The 16,117-nt window shown below is 39.5% G+C and overlaps 2 protein-coding genes across 2 annotated transcripts in view; one reads left to right on the top strand and one right to left on the bottom strand.

The window, feature by feature from the left end:
- Window positions 1-13,359: 13,359 nt before the first annotated feature.
- LOC105523323 (proline-rich protein 23A-like) lies at window positions 13,360-14,375 on the bottom strand. Its single transcript, XM_011958117.1, has one exon. It carries the CDS (start codon window positions 14,158-14,160, stop codon window positions 13,360-13,362), a length of 801 nt encoding a protein of 266 aa, XP_011813507.1. The 5' UTR covers window positions 14,161-14,375.
- Window positions 13,698-16,117, top strand: part of MRPS22 (mitochondrial ribosomal protein S22) — a 331,159-nt gene continuing 328,739 nt past the window's right edge. Inside the window, exon 1 of the mRNA XM_011958121.1 lies at window positions 13,698-13,987. The gene's annotated coding sequence lies outside the window, so the exon portion shown is untranslated. The remainder of the gene's footprint in view (window positions 13,988-16,117) is intronic.

Below are 16,117 nucleotides of genomic sequence, written 5' to 3'. Positions count from 1 at the left end.
TGACAGCTATGGCTGAATTGTATCCCTCTCCTAAGTTTGTATGTTGAGCCCCTAACCCCCAATGTGATGGTATTTAGAGAGAGGGACTTTGTGAAATAATCAGATTTAGATGAGGTCATGAGTGTAGGGCCCTCATGATAGGATTCATGCCCTCATAAGAAGAGATAGTAGAGAGCTTGCATGCTCTCTCTCCCAGCCATGTGAGGAATCAGTGACAGGGCGGCTGTCTACAAGCCAGAAAGAGTACCCTCATCAGAAATCAACCATGTTGGCACCTTCATCTTGAACTTTTTAAGAATGATTTTAGCCTCCTGAACTGTGAGAAAATACATTTCTGTGGTTTAAGACATCCAGTATGGTATTGGATGACTAAGACGGTGACCTTTTCATCATCTTTCTGAGCTTCCACGTATGGGTGGACAAATGCATGTGCATGTATTCAGGCACACACACACACAAACATAGACACACACACAGACACAAGCACCCACATAGACACAAAAGCACACACACACATATACACCTGGTTCTATTCTATAGCACAATGTTCTGCAGATTCTAGTCTTCCCAGCCAGTACTACCTTCACCAGTTTTTCATATCCAGGCATTATTTGTACTTAGCGTATTTGTTTTTTTTAAATGTTTACTTGATACATTTTGTTCCATTGACTTTTTTCACATGCTTCCTCTTTCAGCCTTATCCAAAGCAAAAAAATGTAGTGCAAAAAGGGATTTGATGTGATTAGTTTTCTGATATACATTACAATACAAACACATTAGGTTTGTTCCTCTAAAAACCTAAAATCATCTTTGCCATTGCCACCAGTGGCATCAGTTCCACACGTTGGAAAGCACTGCTGCAGCGTTATTCTTTTGCTACTTCATGCCTCTCTATTAAGTTTATAGCCTCCTGGATGTGATGGCGCACACCTGTAATCCCAGCACTTTGGGAGGCTGATGCAGGAGGATCACTTGGGGCTGGGAGTTCAAGACTAGCTTGGGCAATATAGTGAGAGTCCATCTCTACAAAAATGAAAATAAAAACATACAAATTAGCCAGGAGTGGTGGCATGTGCCTCATTTGAGAAATGACTATTTGTGTCCTTTGCCCACTTTTTAATGAGATTGTTTTATTCTTACTGTTGAGTTGTTTGAATTCCTTTTACATTCTGGGTATTAGTTCCCTATTGGATAAATAGTTTGCAAATTTTTCTCCCATTCTATGGGTTGTCTATTCGGTTTGTTGATTGTTCCCTTTGCTGTGCAGAAGCTTTTTAGTTTAATATAGTCGCATAGGATCCAGCTGTTTTCTGAATGTGATGTGCCAGATGTTTCATGGCTAGATGGCTGAAGAGCTGCAGATTTCTCAGCTCTGCAGCAATCCAGTTTTTTAATGTTTCCTCATTAAAGAACCTCATGGTGAAAGTGATATGCAGCAATTTTTTATCCCTTCCAGTGTTGCTGGATGAGTGAGATCAAAAGTTAAGAGAAGCACTTGGATGTCCAAGGCTGGGAAAAATTAGATCTGATGACAATTTGTAAAGAGCAAGTCACATTTGTCACAATTAGAAAGGAAAATAAAGGTGCACACAACTGTTGTTGGGTACTTTGCAGAAGATTCATGAACTCCATTTTATTCCTAAAGGGATGGAGATGCTGGGCAGTATCACCCTTACTTTGCTGAAGGAGTAAAGACTACTCAACCACAGTTATTTTACCTTTAAAATGTTCTGACTAGCGTCACTTCACAATATCTACATTTATTGCATTTTAAAACAATGTATTCACAGAAATATCACTTCTGTGAAAGTGCAAGTAGAAAGTACAAAGATCATAATTGTATTGTTTCATCTTATGGATCCCCTCAGACTCTCTCAGGCTCATCTGCCCTGGAAGCTTAAACTCTTTCTCTACCTTGCCATCACTATGGCTATGAGTGACCAAAGTCATTCTGTCCTGCATTGTTCCTTGAACTGAGGCCAACCAGCCTCACATGTGGACTGTCTGGATCCTCCTGTCACTTCCAGACTCAGATGAGACACCACATTAAAGTGGAGTCTGTCTTCCCAAGAGGCTGCCTAATGGGCCAGATGATGTAGTTGAAAAGTGTGAGGAAATTAATTCTTCATGGGGTAAACTCAGACAAATGGGAGACAGGAAGGAGTTGACAGATACATTCCTTCTCCTTTCTCCCCTTGATGAATGACTGCAAGGCATGCTTTTCTGTTTGCCTGTTGCTCTACTTCCTTGCCAATACTTGATGTTTCCAGTCTTTATAATTTTAGTCACTTTGGAGGTATGTAGCAATATCACCTTGTGTTGTAATTTGCATTTTCATGGTGACTAATGACATTGAGCATCTGTTCATATAGTTATTGGCCATTTAGATAAATTTGTTTGTTAAGTCGCTGTTGTCAAGTCACTTGACCATTTTTTTCTATTGGGTTTCTATCCTTTCCTTATTGTTTTGTGGTTCTTGATATATTCTTGAGACTAGCCGTTCGTCAGTGTAAGTTGCAAATATCTTCTCCCACTTGCCTTTCTGTCTTTCTTTCTCTCTCTCTCTCTTTCTTTCTGTGAGAGAGTCTCCCTCTGTCCCCCAGGGTGGAGTGCAGTGGTGCAATCACAGTTCACTGCAGTCTCAACCTCCCAGGTTCAAACGATCCTTCTACCTCCTGAGTAGCTGGGACTACAGGTGTGTGCCACCATGCCTGGCTAATTTTTAAAGTTTTTTTTTTTTTTTTTTTAATAGAGATGGAGTCTTACTCAGTTGCCCCACTGGTCTCAAACTCCTGGGCTCAAGTGATCCTCCTGCCTTGGCCTCCCAAAGTGCTGGGATTACAAGTGTGAGCCACAATGTCCAGCTTCACTCTCTTATTAAGTGTCCTCTGATGAACAGAAATCTTAGTTTTAATATAGTCCAATTTATTAACATTTTCCTTTATTTTAGTCTCTTTTTGGATGTGTCCTGTTTAAGAAAAATTTTCCTATCCCGGAGTCATGATGATAGTTTCCTATGTTATTTTCTAGAAGCTTTATTTTTATACCTTTCACATTTAGATCTACGATTCATCTGAAATTAATTTTTGTGTGAGCTTAAGTATAGGGTCAGGATAGATTTTTTTCATTTCCCATTTGGATAACACCCACTCAGCACAGTTTATTGAATAGATGCTCCTTTTCCTCACTGAATTGCAATAGTGTTTTCGTCATAAATCAGGTGATTGTACATATGTATGTCTGATTATGGGCTTCCTATTCTATTCCATTGATCTATTTGTCAATTCTTAGGTAAATCAAATAATCCCCTAATTTCTGAAGCATTATAATGAAACTTGAAATCCAGTAATGTAAATCTTTCAGCTTTATTCTTTTTTATTTTGTCCCCTCCTTCCTCTTCAGCTTTATTCTTATTCAAAAGTACCTTGGCAATACTTTTTCTTCTTTTTATATATATATATATATATATATTTATTTATTTAATTAATTTATTTTTGAGATGGAGTCTTGCTCTGTGGCCCAGGCTGGAGTGCAGTGGTGCAATCTCTGCTCACTGCAAGCTCCGCCTCCCAAGTAGCTGGGACTACAGGCGCCCACCATCACACCTGGCTAATTTTTTGTATTTTCAGTAGAGACGAGGTTTCACCGTGTTGACCAGGATAGTCTCGATCTGCTGATTTTGTGATCCGCCCACCTTAGCCTCCCAAAATGTTGGGATTACAGGCGTGAGCCATCGCGCCCGGCCTTTTCTTCTTTTAAAATCAACTTTGGGATATAATTTACATAAAACAAAATGTGTATTTTAATTATACAGTTTGATAAATTTTGACAAATGTACACACACACGGACATCCCATTCCAAACAGGACATAGACCATTTCTATTGCCCCCAAAAGTAATTCCAATTAATCCCTCCTACCTGCTGAATATAGGCAACTACTGATTTACATTCTGTCATGATAGATGACTTTTGCCTGTCTTAGAATTTCATATAAATGGAACAATATAAATGTGTAGTCTTTTGTGCCTGGCTTCTTTCATTCAGAATAATGTTTGTGAGGTTCATCCATGCTATTGCATGCATCAGTAGTTAATTCCTTTTTATTGCACAGCAGCATCCCATTCTATAAGCGTGTCAAGATTTGTTTACCCATTTACCTCTTGATGGGCCTTTGGGTTGATGCCAGTTTTAGGTTATTATGGATATTGTTGCGATGAATATTTATGTTCACATACTGTGGAGGCATGTTTCACTTCCGTTGGATAAATACCTAGTCAGGAGCTGCTGGAGGGGCAACAGTATACTATTGTGTTCTTAATTTTGCATTTCCCTGATGACTGATGATGTTTAGCATCCTTTCATGTGCTTACTGACCATTTGAATATCTTATTTGTTCACCTTTCTGCTTCTTGTTTTTATCAGTTTGTCTTTTCATTAATAAGTTGCAAGAGTTTTAAAAATGTATATTCTATGTACATGTCATTTGTCAGATATATGTATTGCAAATATTTTCCCCCTAGTCTGTGAATTGCCTTTAATTTTTTTTTTTTTTTTTTTTTTTTTTTTTTTTTTTTTGAGACGGAGTCTCGCTCTGTCGCCCGGGCTGGAGTGCAGTGGCCGGATCTCAGCTCACTGCAAGCTCCGCCTCCCGGGTTCACGCCATTCTCCTGCCTCAGCCTCCCGAGTAGCTGGGACTACAGGCGCCCGCCACCTCACCCGGCTAGTTTTTTGTATTTTTCAGTAGAGACGGGGTTTCACGGTGTTAGCCAGGATGGTCTCAATCTCCTGACCTCATGATCCGCCCGTCTGGGCCTCCCAAAGTGCTGGGATTACAGGCTTGAGCCACCGCGCCCGGCCGCCTTTAATTTTTTAATGGTGTGTTTCGAACAGCAGACACTTTAAATTTTGATGGTCTAATTTATCAGTTTTTTCCTTCTATTCATTTTCCATAGTCCTTGCTTTTTGTGTCTTAATCTAAGAAGTTTTTGCCTATTCTGAGGTCATGAAGATTTTATCTAGAAATTTTATTCTAGAAATTTCATAGTCTTAGATTTTATGTTTAGGGTTATGATTTATTTTGAGTAAATTTTTTTTGTATGGTGTAAAGTGAGGATCATGGTTAATTTTTTTCCCATGTAGATATCCACTTGTTCTAGCACCATTTGTTGAAAAGACTATCTTTTCTCCTAAAAATTACCTTAGTACCCTTAACAAAAATCCTCTGATTGTATACATATCTGGGTCTATTTCTTGACTCTTTCGTTCTGTTCCACTTTTTTTCTATGTCTGCCTCTACACCAATAACAATGTTTGCTTACTATAGCTCTATAATAAATCTTGAAATTGGGTACTGTAAGTACTCCTGTTATGTTCTTTTTCAAATTATTTTTGGCTATACTAGGTACTCTGCAATTTATATAAATTTTAGAATCATCTGGGTGATGTATATGAAAACTTACTGGGATTTTGACTTGTGCTGAGTGTGTAGATCAGTCTGACATGATAGAGAATTGACATCTTAAGGATATTGTTTTTCAATCCACAGACATAATAAATCTCTTAATTTATTTAAGACTTTAAAAATTTGTCTCAGCAGTGTTTTGTGGTTTTCAGTGAACAGTTTTGCATATGTTGTGTTAAATTTATTTCTAAGTATATAATATTTTTGATACTATTTGAATGTTAGTTTTCAATTTTGGTATCCAGTTGTTCATTGCTAGTGTATAAAAGTATAGTTGATTTTTGAATACTGACCTTTTAACCTGAAATCTTGCTAAACTTACTTATTACATCTAGAAGTTTTTCTGTTGATTCATTAGGATTTCCGACATATTTGATCATGTCATCTGTGAAGAAGACAGTTTTATTCTTCCCTTCAAATCTGTATGGCTTTTACATGTATTTCTTTTTCTTGCCTTATTGCCCTTTCTAGGACCTCTAGTATAATGCTGAATAAAATTGTTGGGAACATTTTTGCCTTGTTCCCAATCTCAGGGGGAAAACACCCAGTCTATCATTAATTATGATTCTATCTGTAGGTTTTTCATAGATGACCTTTATCGGGCTAAGGAAGTTCCCCTGTATTCCTAGTTTCCTTGGAGTTTTAAACATCACAAATGGATATTGAATTTTGTTAATTTTTTTTCTGAATCTGTTGTGGAAATCATATGGTCTCTTTGTCTATTGATATAGTAAATTCTACTTAACGAGTTTGAAATGGTAAACCATACCTACATTCCTTGGATAAATGCCAATTGGTTGTGAAAAATTATTTTTCCTTTAAATTTAATAGTAGTTGATCTTTCTATTATTAATTTCAAGTTTAATTTTTTCAGAGAACATACTTTGATTGGTTTTAATTTCTTTGAAGTTATTGAGTCTTGTCTTGTACCTGGAATATGGTCTATCTTCATGAATGTTGCAGGTACATTTGAAAATATAGTGTTTTCTGCCCCTGGGTGTAGTTATCTATAAATGTCAAACAGGTCATGTTGATTGATAATGTTTTTCTACTCTTCTAAATTCTTACTGTTTTTCTACTTTTTTATCCATAACTGAGAGAGGAATGTTGAAATCTCCAACTCCATGGATTTCCATGGAAATCTCCATGGATTTGTCTACTTCTTTCAGTTGTATCAGTTTTTGTGACTCATCTACTTCAAGCTCCGTTATTATGATTTAGGATTGTGTCTTCCTAATGAATTAAGTCACATGAAACCTTCCTCTTTAATCTTGGTAACAGTTCTTGTTCTAAAGTCTACTTTTTCTGATGTTACCATAACTACTTAAAAATAAAAATTTTAAATTAAACTATGAATTATGAGTGCGTGAATCATAAGTGTATATCATGACAAATTATCATGAACACACACATCTGGTGAACACTCACATCAATATAAAACATTGCTAGCATTTTCCTGATGATTAAAGAGGCTGAATACATGTTCGTAATTTATACAGTTTCTGTTTTCCAATTTTTTATTTTGAGACAACTATAGATTTACATGCAGCTGTAAGAAATAATACAAAGAGCTCTTGTAAACTTTTCATCCAATTTTAATCAATAGTAAAATTTTGCTTAACTCTAGCACAGTATACTAATTTGGGAGTTGACATTGATAACTTACCTGTTTTATTTAAATTTCACAGTTTTTCATGCACTTGTGTGTGTGTGCACACACATTTAGCTCTGTGTAGTTTTTCATGTGTAGAATTGTCTGATCGCCATTGCAGTACAGATATAGGACAGCTCCATCACAAGTACCATTTGTGATACCCAGCCCTCTCCTCCCTGTTGCGCCCAAGAGTGGAAGTAGAAAACCACTTACTCTATCCTTCTTACTACAATTTTGTCATTTCAAAAATGTTATACAAATGGAATTATATAGTATATAACTCTTTCAGATTTTGCCTCTTACCTGGACTTTGTGAACAATTTACACTTAATATAATTGTTGATTTTAAACCTATCATATTGGTATTTATTTTATTTTTTCCCATCAGTTCTTTGTTCCTTTTCTCCTCTTTTTCTGTCTTTATTTGAATAGTTGTGTAATTTTTAGAATTTCATTTTCATCTTCTGTTGACTTATTAGCTATACTCTGCTTTAGTTTTTGGTGATTACTTTAGACGTTACAATATCCACCTTTAACTTATCACAGTCTTCCCTCAAATAATATTGTACTAACTTACACCAGGACACTTCCATTTCGCCTCACGTTCCTCGAGTTATTGTGTCATACTTTACTTCTATGTATGTTATAGTCTTTACAATACACTTTGGCTATTTTTGCTATATAAAGTCATTTATCTTTCAAAGAAATTAAAAGTGAGAAAAGTATCTTTTTATGCTTATCCATAATTTACCTTTTCTGGTCTTCAATTCTTTGTGTAGATCCAGGTTTCCATATGGTATCATTTTCCTTTCAACTGAATAATTTGCATTAATATTCTTTATAGTGCACATTGACTTACGAAAAATACTCTTACCTTTTCCTTTCTTGGAAAAGTTTATTTTGCCTTCATGTAGGATATTTTTTACTGTATTTAGAATTATAGTTTGACAGTTTTTATTTCTTTCAGTACTTTAAAGATGTCATTACATTGTATTGTTACTGACAAGAAAACTGTTCTATTTAAACTGGTATATTTCTTATCTCTTTCTTTCTATTTAATGTGTCTTTCTTTTCCTCTGGGTACTTTTTTTTTGAGATGGAGTTTCAGTCTTGTTGCCCAGGCTGGAGTGCAATGGCACGATCTCGGCTCACTGCAGCCTCCGCCTCCCGGGTTCAAGCGATTCTCCTGACTCAGCCTCCCGAGTAGCTGGGATTACAGGCATGCGCTGTAATCCACACCAGGCTTATTTTGTATTTTTAGTAGAGACAAAGTTTCTCCGTGTTGGTGAGGCTGATGCTCGAACTTCTGACCTCAGGTAATCCGCCTGCCTCGGCCTCCCAAAGTGCTAGGATGACAGGAGTGAGCCATTGCACCCGGCCTCCTCTGGATACTTTTATTTATTTATTTATTTAATTTTTTTTGAGACGGAGTCTCGCTCTACCTCCAGGCGCAGTGCAGAGGCGCGATCTCGGCTCACTGCAAGCTCCGCCTCCCGGGTTCACACCATTCTCCTGCCTCAGCCTCCCGAGTAGCTGGGACTACAGGTGCCGGCCACCACGACTGGCTATTTTTTTTACATTTTTAGTAGAGACGGGGTTTCACCGTGTAAGCCAGGATAGTCTTGATCTCCTGACCTTGTGATTCGCCCGTCTCAGCCTCCCAAAGTGCTGGGATTACAGGCTTGAGCCACCACGCCCAGCCGTCTCCTCTGGATAGTTTTAAAGATTTCATCTTTATCACTGGTTTTCAGTAATTTGGCTATATACTTTGATGTGTGTGTGTGTGTGTGTGTGTGTGTATGCATGATTACCCTCTTGAGGTTTACTGAACTTCTTATATATGGAGGTTTATAGCTTTCACTGAACTTCAGAATCACCCCTCCCTCCCATTCCTTTCTTCCTGAGATTCCAATTACATTTATGTTAGATTGCTTGATATTATTGCAAAAGCTACTTATTTATTCAGCTTCTGTGTGCTTTAGTTTTGATTGATTTGAAGTCTTACATTCTTAGTTTTTCTCTTCTGCAGTATTTAATACCATCCAATAAAGTTTTCATTTCATGTATTATTAAATTTTTTATCTCTAGAAGTTCCATTAGGTTCTTTTTTTATATCTTTAATTCTGTCCTTATTATGCTTAGGGTGTCTTTAAAATCCTGGGACATACTGAGCATCTTTGTAACAGCCGTTAGTGTTCTTGCCTGCTAGTTTTATTATTTCTGTTAATCTACACCACTTTCTATCAACTATTTTTTGTTTTATTTTTGACAAATAATGATTGTATATATTTATGGGGTACAACGTGATGTTTTAATATGTGTTTACATTGTAGAAGGATTAAATCAAGCTAATTAACAAATTCCTCACCTCACATATTTTTGTGGTGAAAACATTAAAAATCTACTCTTTCAGCAATTTGGAAAAATACATTGCATTTTTATTTATTATTGTCACCATTCTGTGCAATTGAGCACTAAAGCTTATTCCTCTTGTCTAACTGAAACTTTGTACCCTTTGATGAATGTCTCTCTTTTCGCCATCCACCCTCCTCCTCCAGCCTCTGGTAATCATTGTTCTACTCTGCTTCTACGAGTTCAACTGTTCTAGATTCTGCATATAAGTGGAATCTTATGGTATGTGTTCTTCTGGGCCTGGCTTATTTCACTTACCACAATGTCCTCCAGGTTCTTAATGTTGTCACAAATGACAGAATTTCCTTCTTTTTTAAGGCTGAATAATATTCCATCGTGTATATTTATCCATTTATATGATGATAAATTTTCTTTATCCATTTATATGATGATAAATACATAGGTTGGCTCCATATCTTAGCTACTCATAATAATGCTGCAGTGCATATGGGAGTGCAGGTACAAAACTGTTTATCAATATGCAGAGGAATGAAATTGGATACTTATTTCACACCACACAAAAAAATTAACTTGGCTGGGCATGGTGTCTCATGCCTATAATCCCAGCACTTTGGGAGGCTGAGGTGAGTGGATTGCTTGAGCTCAGGAGTTCAAGATCAGCCTGGGCAACAGAGTGAAACCTTGTCTCTATAAAAAATATGAAAATTAGCTGGGCATGGTGACTTGCATCTGTAATCCCAGCTACTTGGGAGGCTGAGGTGGCAGGATTGCTTGACCCCAGGAGGCAGAGGTTGCAGTGAGCTGAGATTGTTTCACTGCACTCCAGCCTGGGTGACAGAGTGAGACTCCATCTCAAAACAAAACAAAATAAAACTAAACAACAAAAAAAGATTGGGAAGTAAATTTGGCAAAGAAAATATGATTAGATTTTTTAATAAAAGAAAAAAAATCAACTCAAAATAGATTAAAGACTTAAATATAAGACCCCAGACTGTAAAGTGGCTAGAAGAAAACAGAGGGGGAAAGCTACATGACATTGGCATAGGCAAAGATTTCTTGGATATGACCCCCAAAGCACAGGCAAAAAAAGCAAAAATAAACAAATAGGATTGAATCAAACTAAAAAGCTTCTGCGTAGCAAAGGAAATGAGAAAGAGGGGACAACTCACAGATTAGGAGAAAATATTTACAAACCATACATCTGATAAAGGGCTAATATATATATAAAAAAGAACTTCATCAACTATTTTTACTCCTGTTTATGGGACACATTTTCCTGCACATTCATATATTTAATAATCTTTAATTTGATGCTAGTCATTGTGAAGGTTGTATTTTTGAGTGTCTTGATTTTATTGCCTTCTTTAAAAGCATTTTCTTACTCAATTTTGAAAGTGTTTTTCTGGACACACAAGTCATTTATTAGATATTTGCCTTGTGAATATATGTTTTTTCCATCTGTGGCTTGTCTTTTCATTTTAACAGTGTCTTTGGAGAACAGAAGTTCTTCATTTGGATGAAGCCCATCATCACATTATTTCTTTAAGGATTGTGCTTTTGGTGTCATATTTAAGAAATCTGAGGCTGGGTGCAGTGGCTCATGCCTGTAATCCCACCATTTTGGGAGGCAGGAGGATCACTTGAGCCCAGGAGTTCAAGACAAGCCTAGGCAATAGAGCAAGACCCACTCTCCACAAAAAATTTAAAAATTATCTGGGTATCGTGGTTTGTGCCTGTAGTACCTGCCACTTGGCAGTCTGAGGTGAGAGGACTGCTTGAGCCTAGGAGTTCAAAGCTGTAGTCAGCTATGATTGTGCCATTACACTCTAACCCAGGTGATGGAGAGAGACCTTGTATCTAAAAAAAACCCCCCAAAACAAAAAAGAAATAAAAATAAATCTGAGGCCAGGTGCAGTAGCTCATTCCTGTAATTCCAGCACTTTTGGAGGCTGAGTCAGGAGGACTGCTTGAGGCAAGGAGTTTGAAACCAGCCTAAGCAACATAGTGAGACCCCATCTCTAAAAAAAAAAAAAAAAAAAAAAATTAAAAAACTTTAGCTGTGTGTGGCAGTGCGCACCTGTAGTCCCAGTTACTTGGGAGGCTGAGGCAAAGGATCTCTTGAGTCCAGGAGTTCAAGTCCACTTGATCGTGCCACTGCACTCCATCCAGGGTGACAGAATTTCTGAGACCCTGTCTCCGATAAATAAACAAATAAATAAATAAAGAACAAATAAAATATCACAATCATATGGTGGATACTGGACTCTTTAGAATAAATGAACTACACATATTTATAAGTCATCTCAAAAATAAAGTTGAGAAAAAAAGTAAACTGGAGAATATGAGGTAGTTACGTAAATTTAATTGTCCAGAAAACAACATAAACATTGCTTATTTATATCTATACATATATATGTATATGTAGCATTCATATATTGACTAGGATGATATCCACCAGCTTTGTGTCATGATGTGAATCCTCTGGGAATCGGGGAGAAGAGTGGGCACAAAGGATATGACAACATTATCTGTAATATTTTCTTTCCTTTATAGTTAAAAAGACATTAAGGAATTACTACCAAGAAATAACGACTGCCAATTCAGGGTGATGGACTCAAGAGCATGAAAAAAACTCTCAAAAATAAATTAGACCAAATGTCCATGCAGTGAAGCTGAGTGGGTACCCCTGAGAGGAAATCAAGGTGAAGCCCACACTGCCCTGAAATTCAGGAATACCCATTGGTTAAAGTACATAGAATATGTCATTGTACAAGCTGATGCTGGAATGAGTGTCACAACTTCCTCCCTACTTTCCCACATTAAATATTGCTTTCACTAATTTTTAAATTCTTGTTTTTTCATTTTCTTTCTTTTTTTTGAGATGGAGCCTTACTCTGTTGCCCAGGCTGGAGTGCAGTGGCATGATCTCGGCTCACTGCAACCTCTGGCTCCCAGGTTCAAGTGATCCTCCTGCCTCATCCCCGCTAGTAGCTGGGATTACAGGCACACGCCACCATGCCCGGCTAATTTTTGTATTTTTAGTAGAGACGGGGTTTCGCCGTGTTGGCCAGGGCTAGTCTCGAACTCCTGACCTCAGGTGATCCATTTCCCCCCCCTCGGCCTCCCAAAGTGCTGGGATTACAGGCGTGAGCCACCGCGCCGGGCCCTTAAATTCTTATTTGTAGAAACACTTCCAAAAGGTCCAGAGCATTCATTACATTTGAATGTTGTTTGTTTGCTATGTAATCTAATATGCGTTTATCTTGACTGTCCAGAACCAGGAAAAGGAGTTAAGGAAAGCAAGCGGAAAGTAAAATCAGTGATCAGAAGCACCTCAGAGGATGTTGGGAGAAAATCGTATAGGTAAATTCATAACTGCGAAAAGAAGGAAAGACAATGATCTGGATTGGAGAGAACGGATAGGTGTAGGGAGGTGATGAAAAAAAGGGGGGAATTTGAAAGAACACTGAAGGGAGCTTTAAGCAAGAGTAGGGGTGAAACTGAGGATAGAGTTGGCTGAAGGGGACAAAGGCAGAAGTAACAGCTCCTGCAGTAAAGGCAGAAGTAACAGCTCCTGCAGCAAAGGCAAGGGATCTGAAAATCTATGACTGGTTATGTGTCGTCTACTCTTCTTGGTAAAGGTGCTTGCCAGAATCTGCTTTTCTTTTTTCATGTCCTTGCCTGCCATTTACCAAGGAATTCTGCCAAGAAACCAACCAACCAGCCAGCCAACCAACCAACCCACTCACACAACAGTAATCCAACGACGAATTAAGATGCTGCATTTCTGGGCGGTGGCAAGTCCTCAAAGTGGGTCTTGGAGGATCCACAAGAACCCGCAGCTGGTGGCGAGGGATTGTGGGAAGCAGTTCATTCCTGGAACAGTCGTCTGCGGGCCTTGCACGGAGGGCGTTCCGGGAGAGGTGGGCGCGCGTGGGGACCTGGACTCGCCACGCACGGAGAGGGAGGTAGAGGTTGGAGAGGTGAGCTGGGGACAGGCTCCAGAAGGTGGAATTCCGGGTCGAAGATGGGACGTGGAGAGCGTCTCTCTGAACCGGGGTTGGGGGCTGGAGCACAGAGCCCTGGGATGGGGCCCTCCCGGTAGAGACTGAACACACTACTAGCGAAGGGGTAGAGTCCAGCGGCTGAGCCGGTTGGGGAGTCCATCCGGAGCTCCAGGAACTCGGGGTCCGCGTCCTCTTCGTAGGCCTCTTCCTGGGCGGCGATCTCTGGGACAGATGCGCAGAAGACTTCCTGCTCGACGATGACGTCTTCCTTGAGAGCGCCCAGGAAAACCTCCACTTCCAGGCCGGCAGACGAGTCGCCCTGTGCTCCTGAGCGTTCGTCGACGGAGCTCAGGAGGACCTCGGGGATCAGGATGAGGGTGTGTCCACCGAGAGACACTCGCAGGATCGATGTCGGCGGGAGCTCCAGCACCAGGTCGACGTTCTCCATGGGCACACACAGGGCACAGCCTGCGGCCAGGACCACCACGGAGGTGAGCGCGCCCACGGCCGGGATCCCCGCCGTGTCTTCCAGGCTGGGCGTCACGCGGGGTTCGGGACCCACGGGCTCCTCCAGTCGGAGACGTTTGGCAGGGCAGGGTCCTCCTGGCTGCTGCCCCCACCAGGGCGCAGGGCAGGCGCTGGGGCTGCGGGGCCGGCTGCCCATCACCTCGACGGCGCTGCGGACGGCGCTCCTGGGCCTAGCAGAGGACGTGGGGAAAGCGGGCGGTGAAGTCCTCTTGAGGTAACAGGCGTCGGTGGTAGGCGAGGCGGGTTGGGGCAGAAGCGGCAAAGGACAGCGCGCCGCTGGGCGAGTCCTCGGAGATCCAGGGACGCCTCCGGGAGACCTCAGTCTGTGCTGCTCTGAGAGCCTCGCGCGATGGAATCTTCGGCTTTCCTAGCGCGGACCCGGATGCACGTCCGATGACTAATAACGTGGGACGTCAGGTGACCTGGGCGCGCCAGAATGTGTCAATATATGCCCCGCCTCCCGACAGTGCTCTGTGGCGGGCGTGGCCTAGAGATGATTGGATCAATTAGAGCAAGAGCGAGGTGGGGAGGTAGGGGGGGTCTTTGTGTCTGGAGGGCAAGATTCCTTGGATGTGCTCGTGGGACCCAATGGCGGTAATTGCTTTTACTCTTGGTTAAGAAAAGCCAAAACACAATTTCAAAGACTGCTTGCTTACTTTTATAAGTAGCTTACGGCTAAAAGTCTCTTCTAAGATTTTCCAGGAATATATGAAAAATACTCATTGCTCCTTCCCCACCCTTCCTACGTGGTACTAAAAAGTTCTTTCATTTGTGATAGAAATTAGAAATGAAAATTTTGCTTTGATAAATAAACGTTAATTTTTGTGGGTACATAGTAGGTATATGTATTCATGGGTTAAATGAGATACTTTGATACAGGCCTGCAATATGTAGTAATCCTTTCCAGCATTTATCCTTTGTGTTACAAACAATCCAATTATACTCTTTTAGTTATTTTAAAATGTACAATTAAATTATTATTGACTATAGTCACCCGGTTGTGCTATCGAATACTAGGTTTTACTTCATTTTTTCTATTTTTTTGTACCTGTTAACCATTTCTATTTGCGCCCACCCTCACTACCCTTCCCAGCTTCTGGTAACCATCCTTCTACTCTCTCGGTACGTTCAATTGTTTTAATTTTTAGCTGCCATAAATAAGTGAGAACATGAGAAGTTTGTTTTTTTGTGCCTGACTTATTCCACTTAACATAATGACCTCCAGTTCCATTCATGTTGTTGCTAATGACAGGATCTCATTCTTGTTTATGGCTGAATAGTACTCCGTTGTGTATATGTATCACATTTTCTTTATCCATTCATCTGTTGATGGATACTTAGGTTGCTTCCAAATCTTGGCTATTGTGAATAAAACTCCAATAAACATGGGAGCACAGATTTGTCTTCAATATTCTGCTTTTCTTTCTTTTGATTATATACGTGGCAGTGAGATTGCTGGATCATATGGTAGCTCTATTTTTAGATTTTTGTGGAACCTCCCAACTGTTCTCCTCTCCATATGGTTTTTATGAGTTTACATTCCCACCAACAGTGTATGAGGGTTCCCTTTTCTCCACATCCTTGCCAGCATTTGTCATTTCCTGTCTTTTGGATGAAAGCCATTTTAACTGGGGTAAGATGGTATCTCATTGTAGTTTTGATTTGCATTTGTCTGATGATCAGTGATGTTGAGCGCCTTTTCACATAGCTGTTTGCTATTTGTATGTCTTCTTTTGAGAAATATTTATTCAGTTATTTTGCCCATTTTAAAATTGGATTATTAGATTTTTTTTTCCTATAGAGTTGTTTGTGCTTCTTATGTATTCTGGCTATGAATTCCTTGTCAGATGAGTAGTTTTCAGATAATTTCTTTCATTCTGTGGGTTGTCTCTTCAGTTTGTTGATGTTTCCTTTGCTGTGTAGAAGCTTTTTAACTTGATGTGATCCCATTTGTCCACTTTTGCTTTGGTTACCTGTGCTTGTGGTTACTCAATAAATCTTTACCCAGATCAAAGTCCTGGAGACTTTCCCCAATGTTTTGTTATAGTAGTTTTATATTTTAAAGGTTTTTTTTTTTTTTTTTTTTTTAACAG

The sequence above is a fragment of the Colobus angolensis genome, unplaced genomic scaffold, assembly GCF_000951035.1.
Source record: "Colobus angolensis palliatus isolate OR3802 unplaced genomic scaffold, Cang.pa_1.0 Scaffold46, whole genome shotgun sequence".
Lineage (NCBI taxonomy): Eukaryota > Metazoa > Chordata > Mammalia > Primates > Cercopithecidae > Colobus > Colobus angolensis.
The sequence above is the reverse complement of the archived record's forward strand: the minus strand, read 5'-3'. Positions and strand labels throughout refer to the sequence as shown.

Excerpts from the sequence above, each read along its gene's own strand:
- LOC105523323 (XM_011958117.1), bottom strand. The coding sequence starts at position 14,160 with ATGGGCAGCCGGCCCCGCAGCCCCAGCGCCTGCCCTGCGCCCTGGTGG.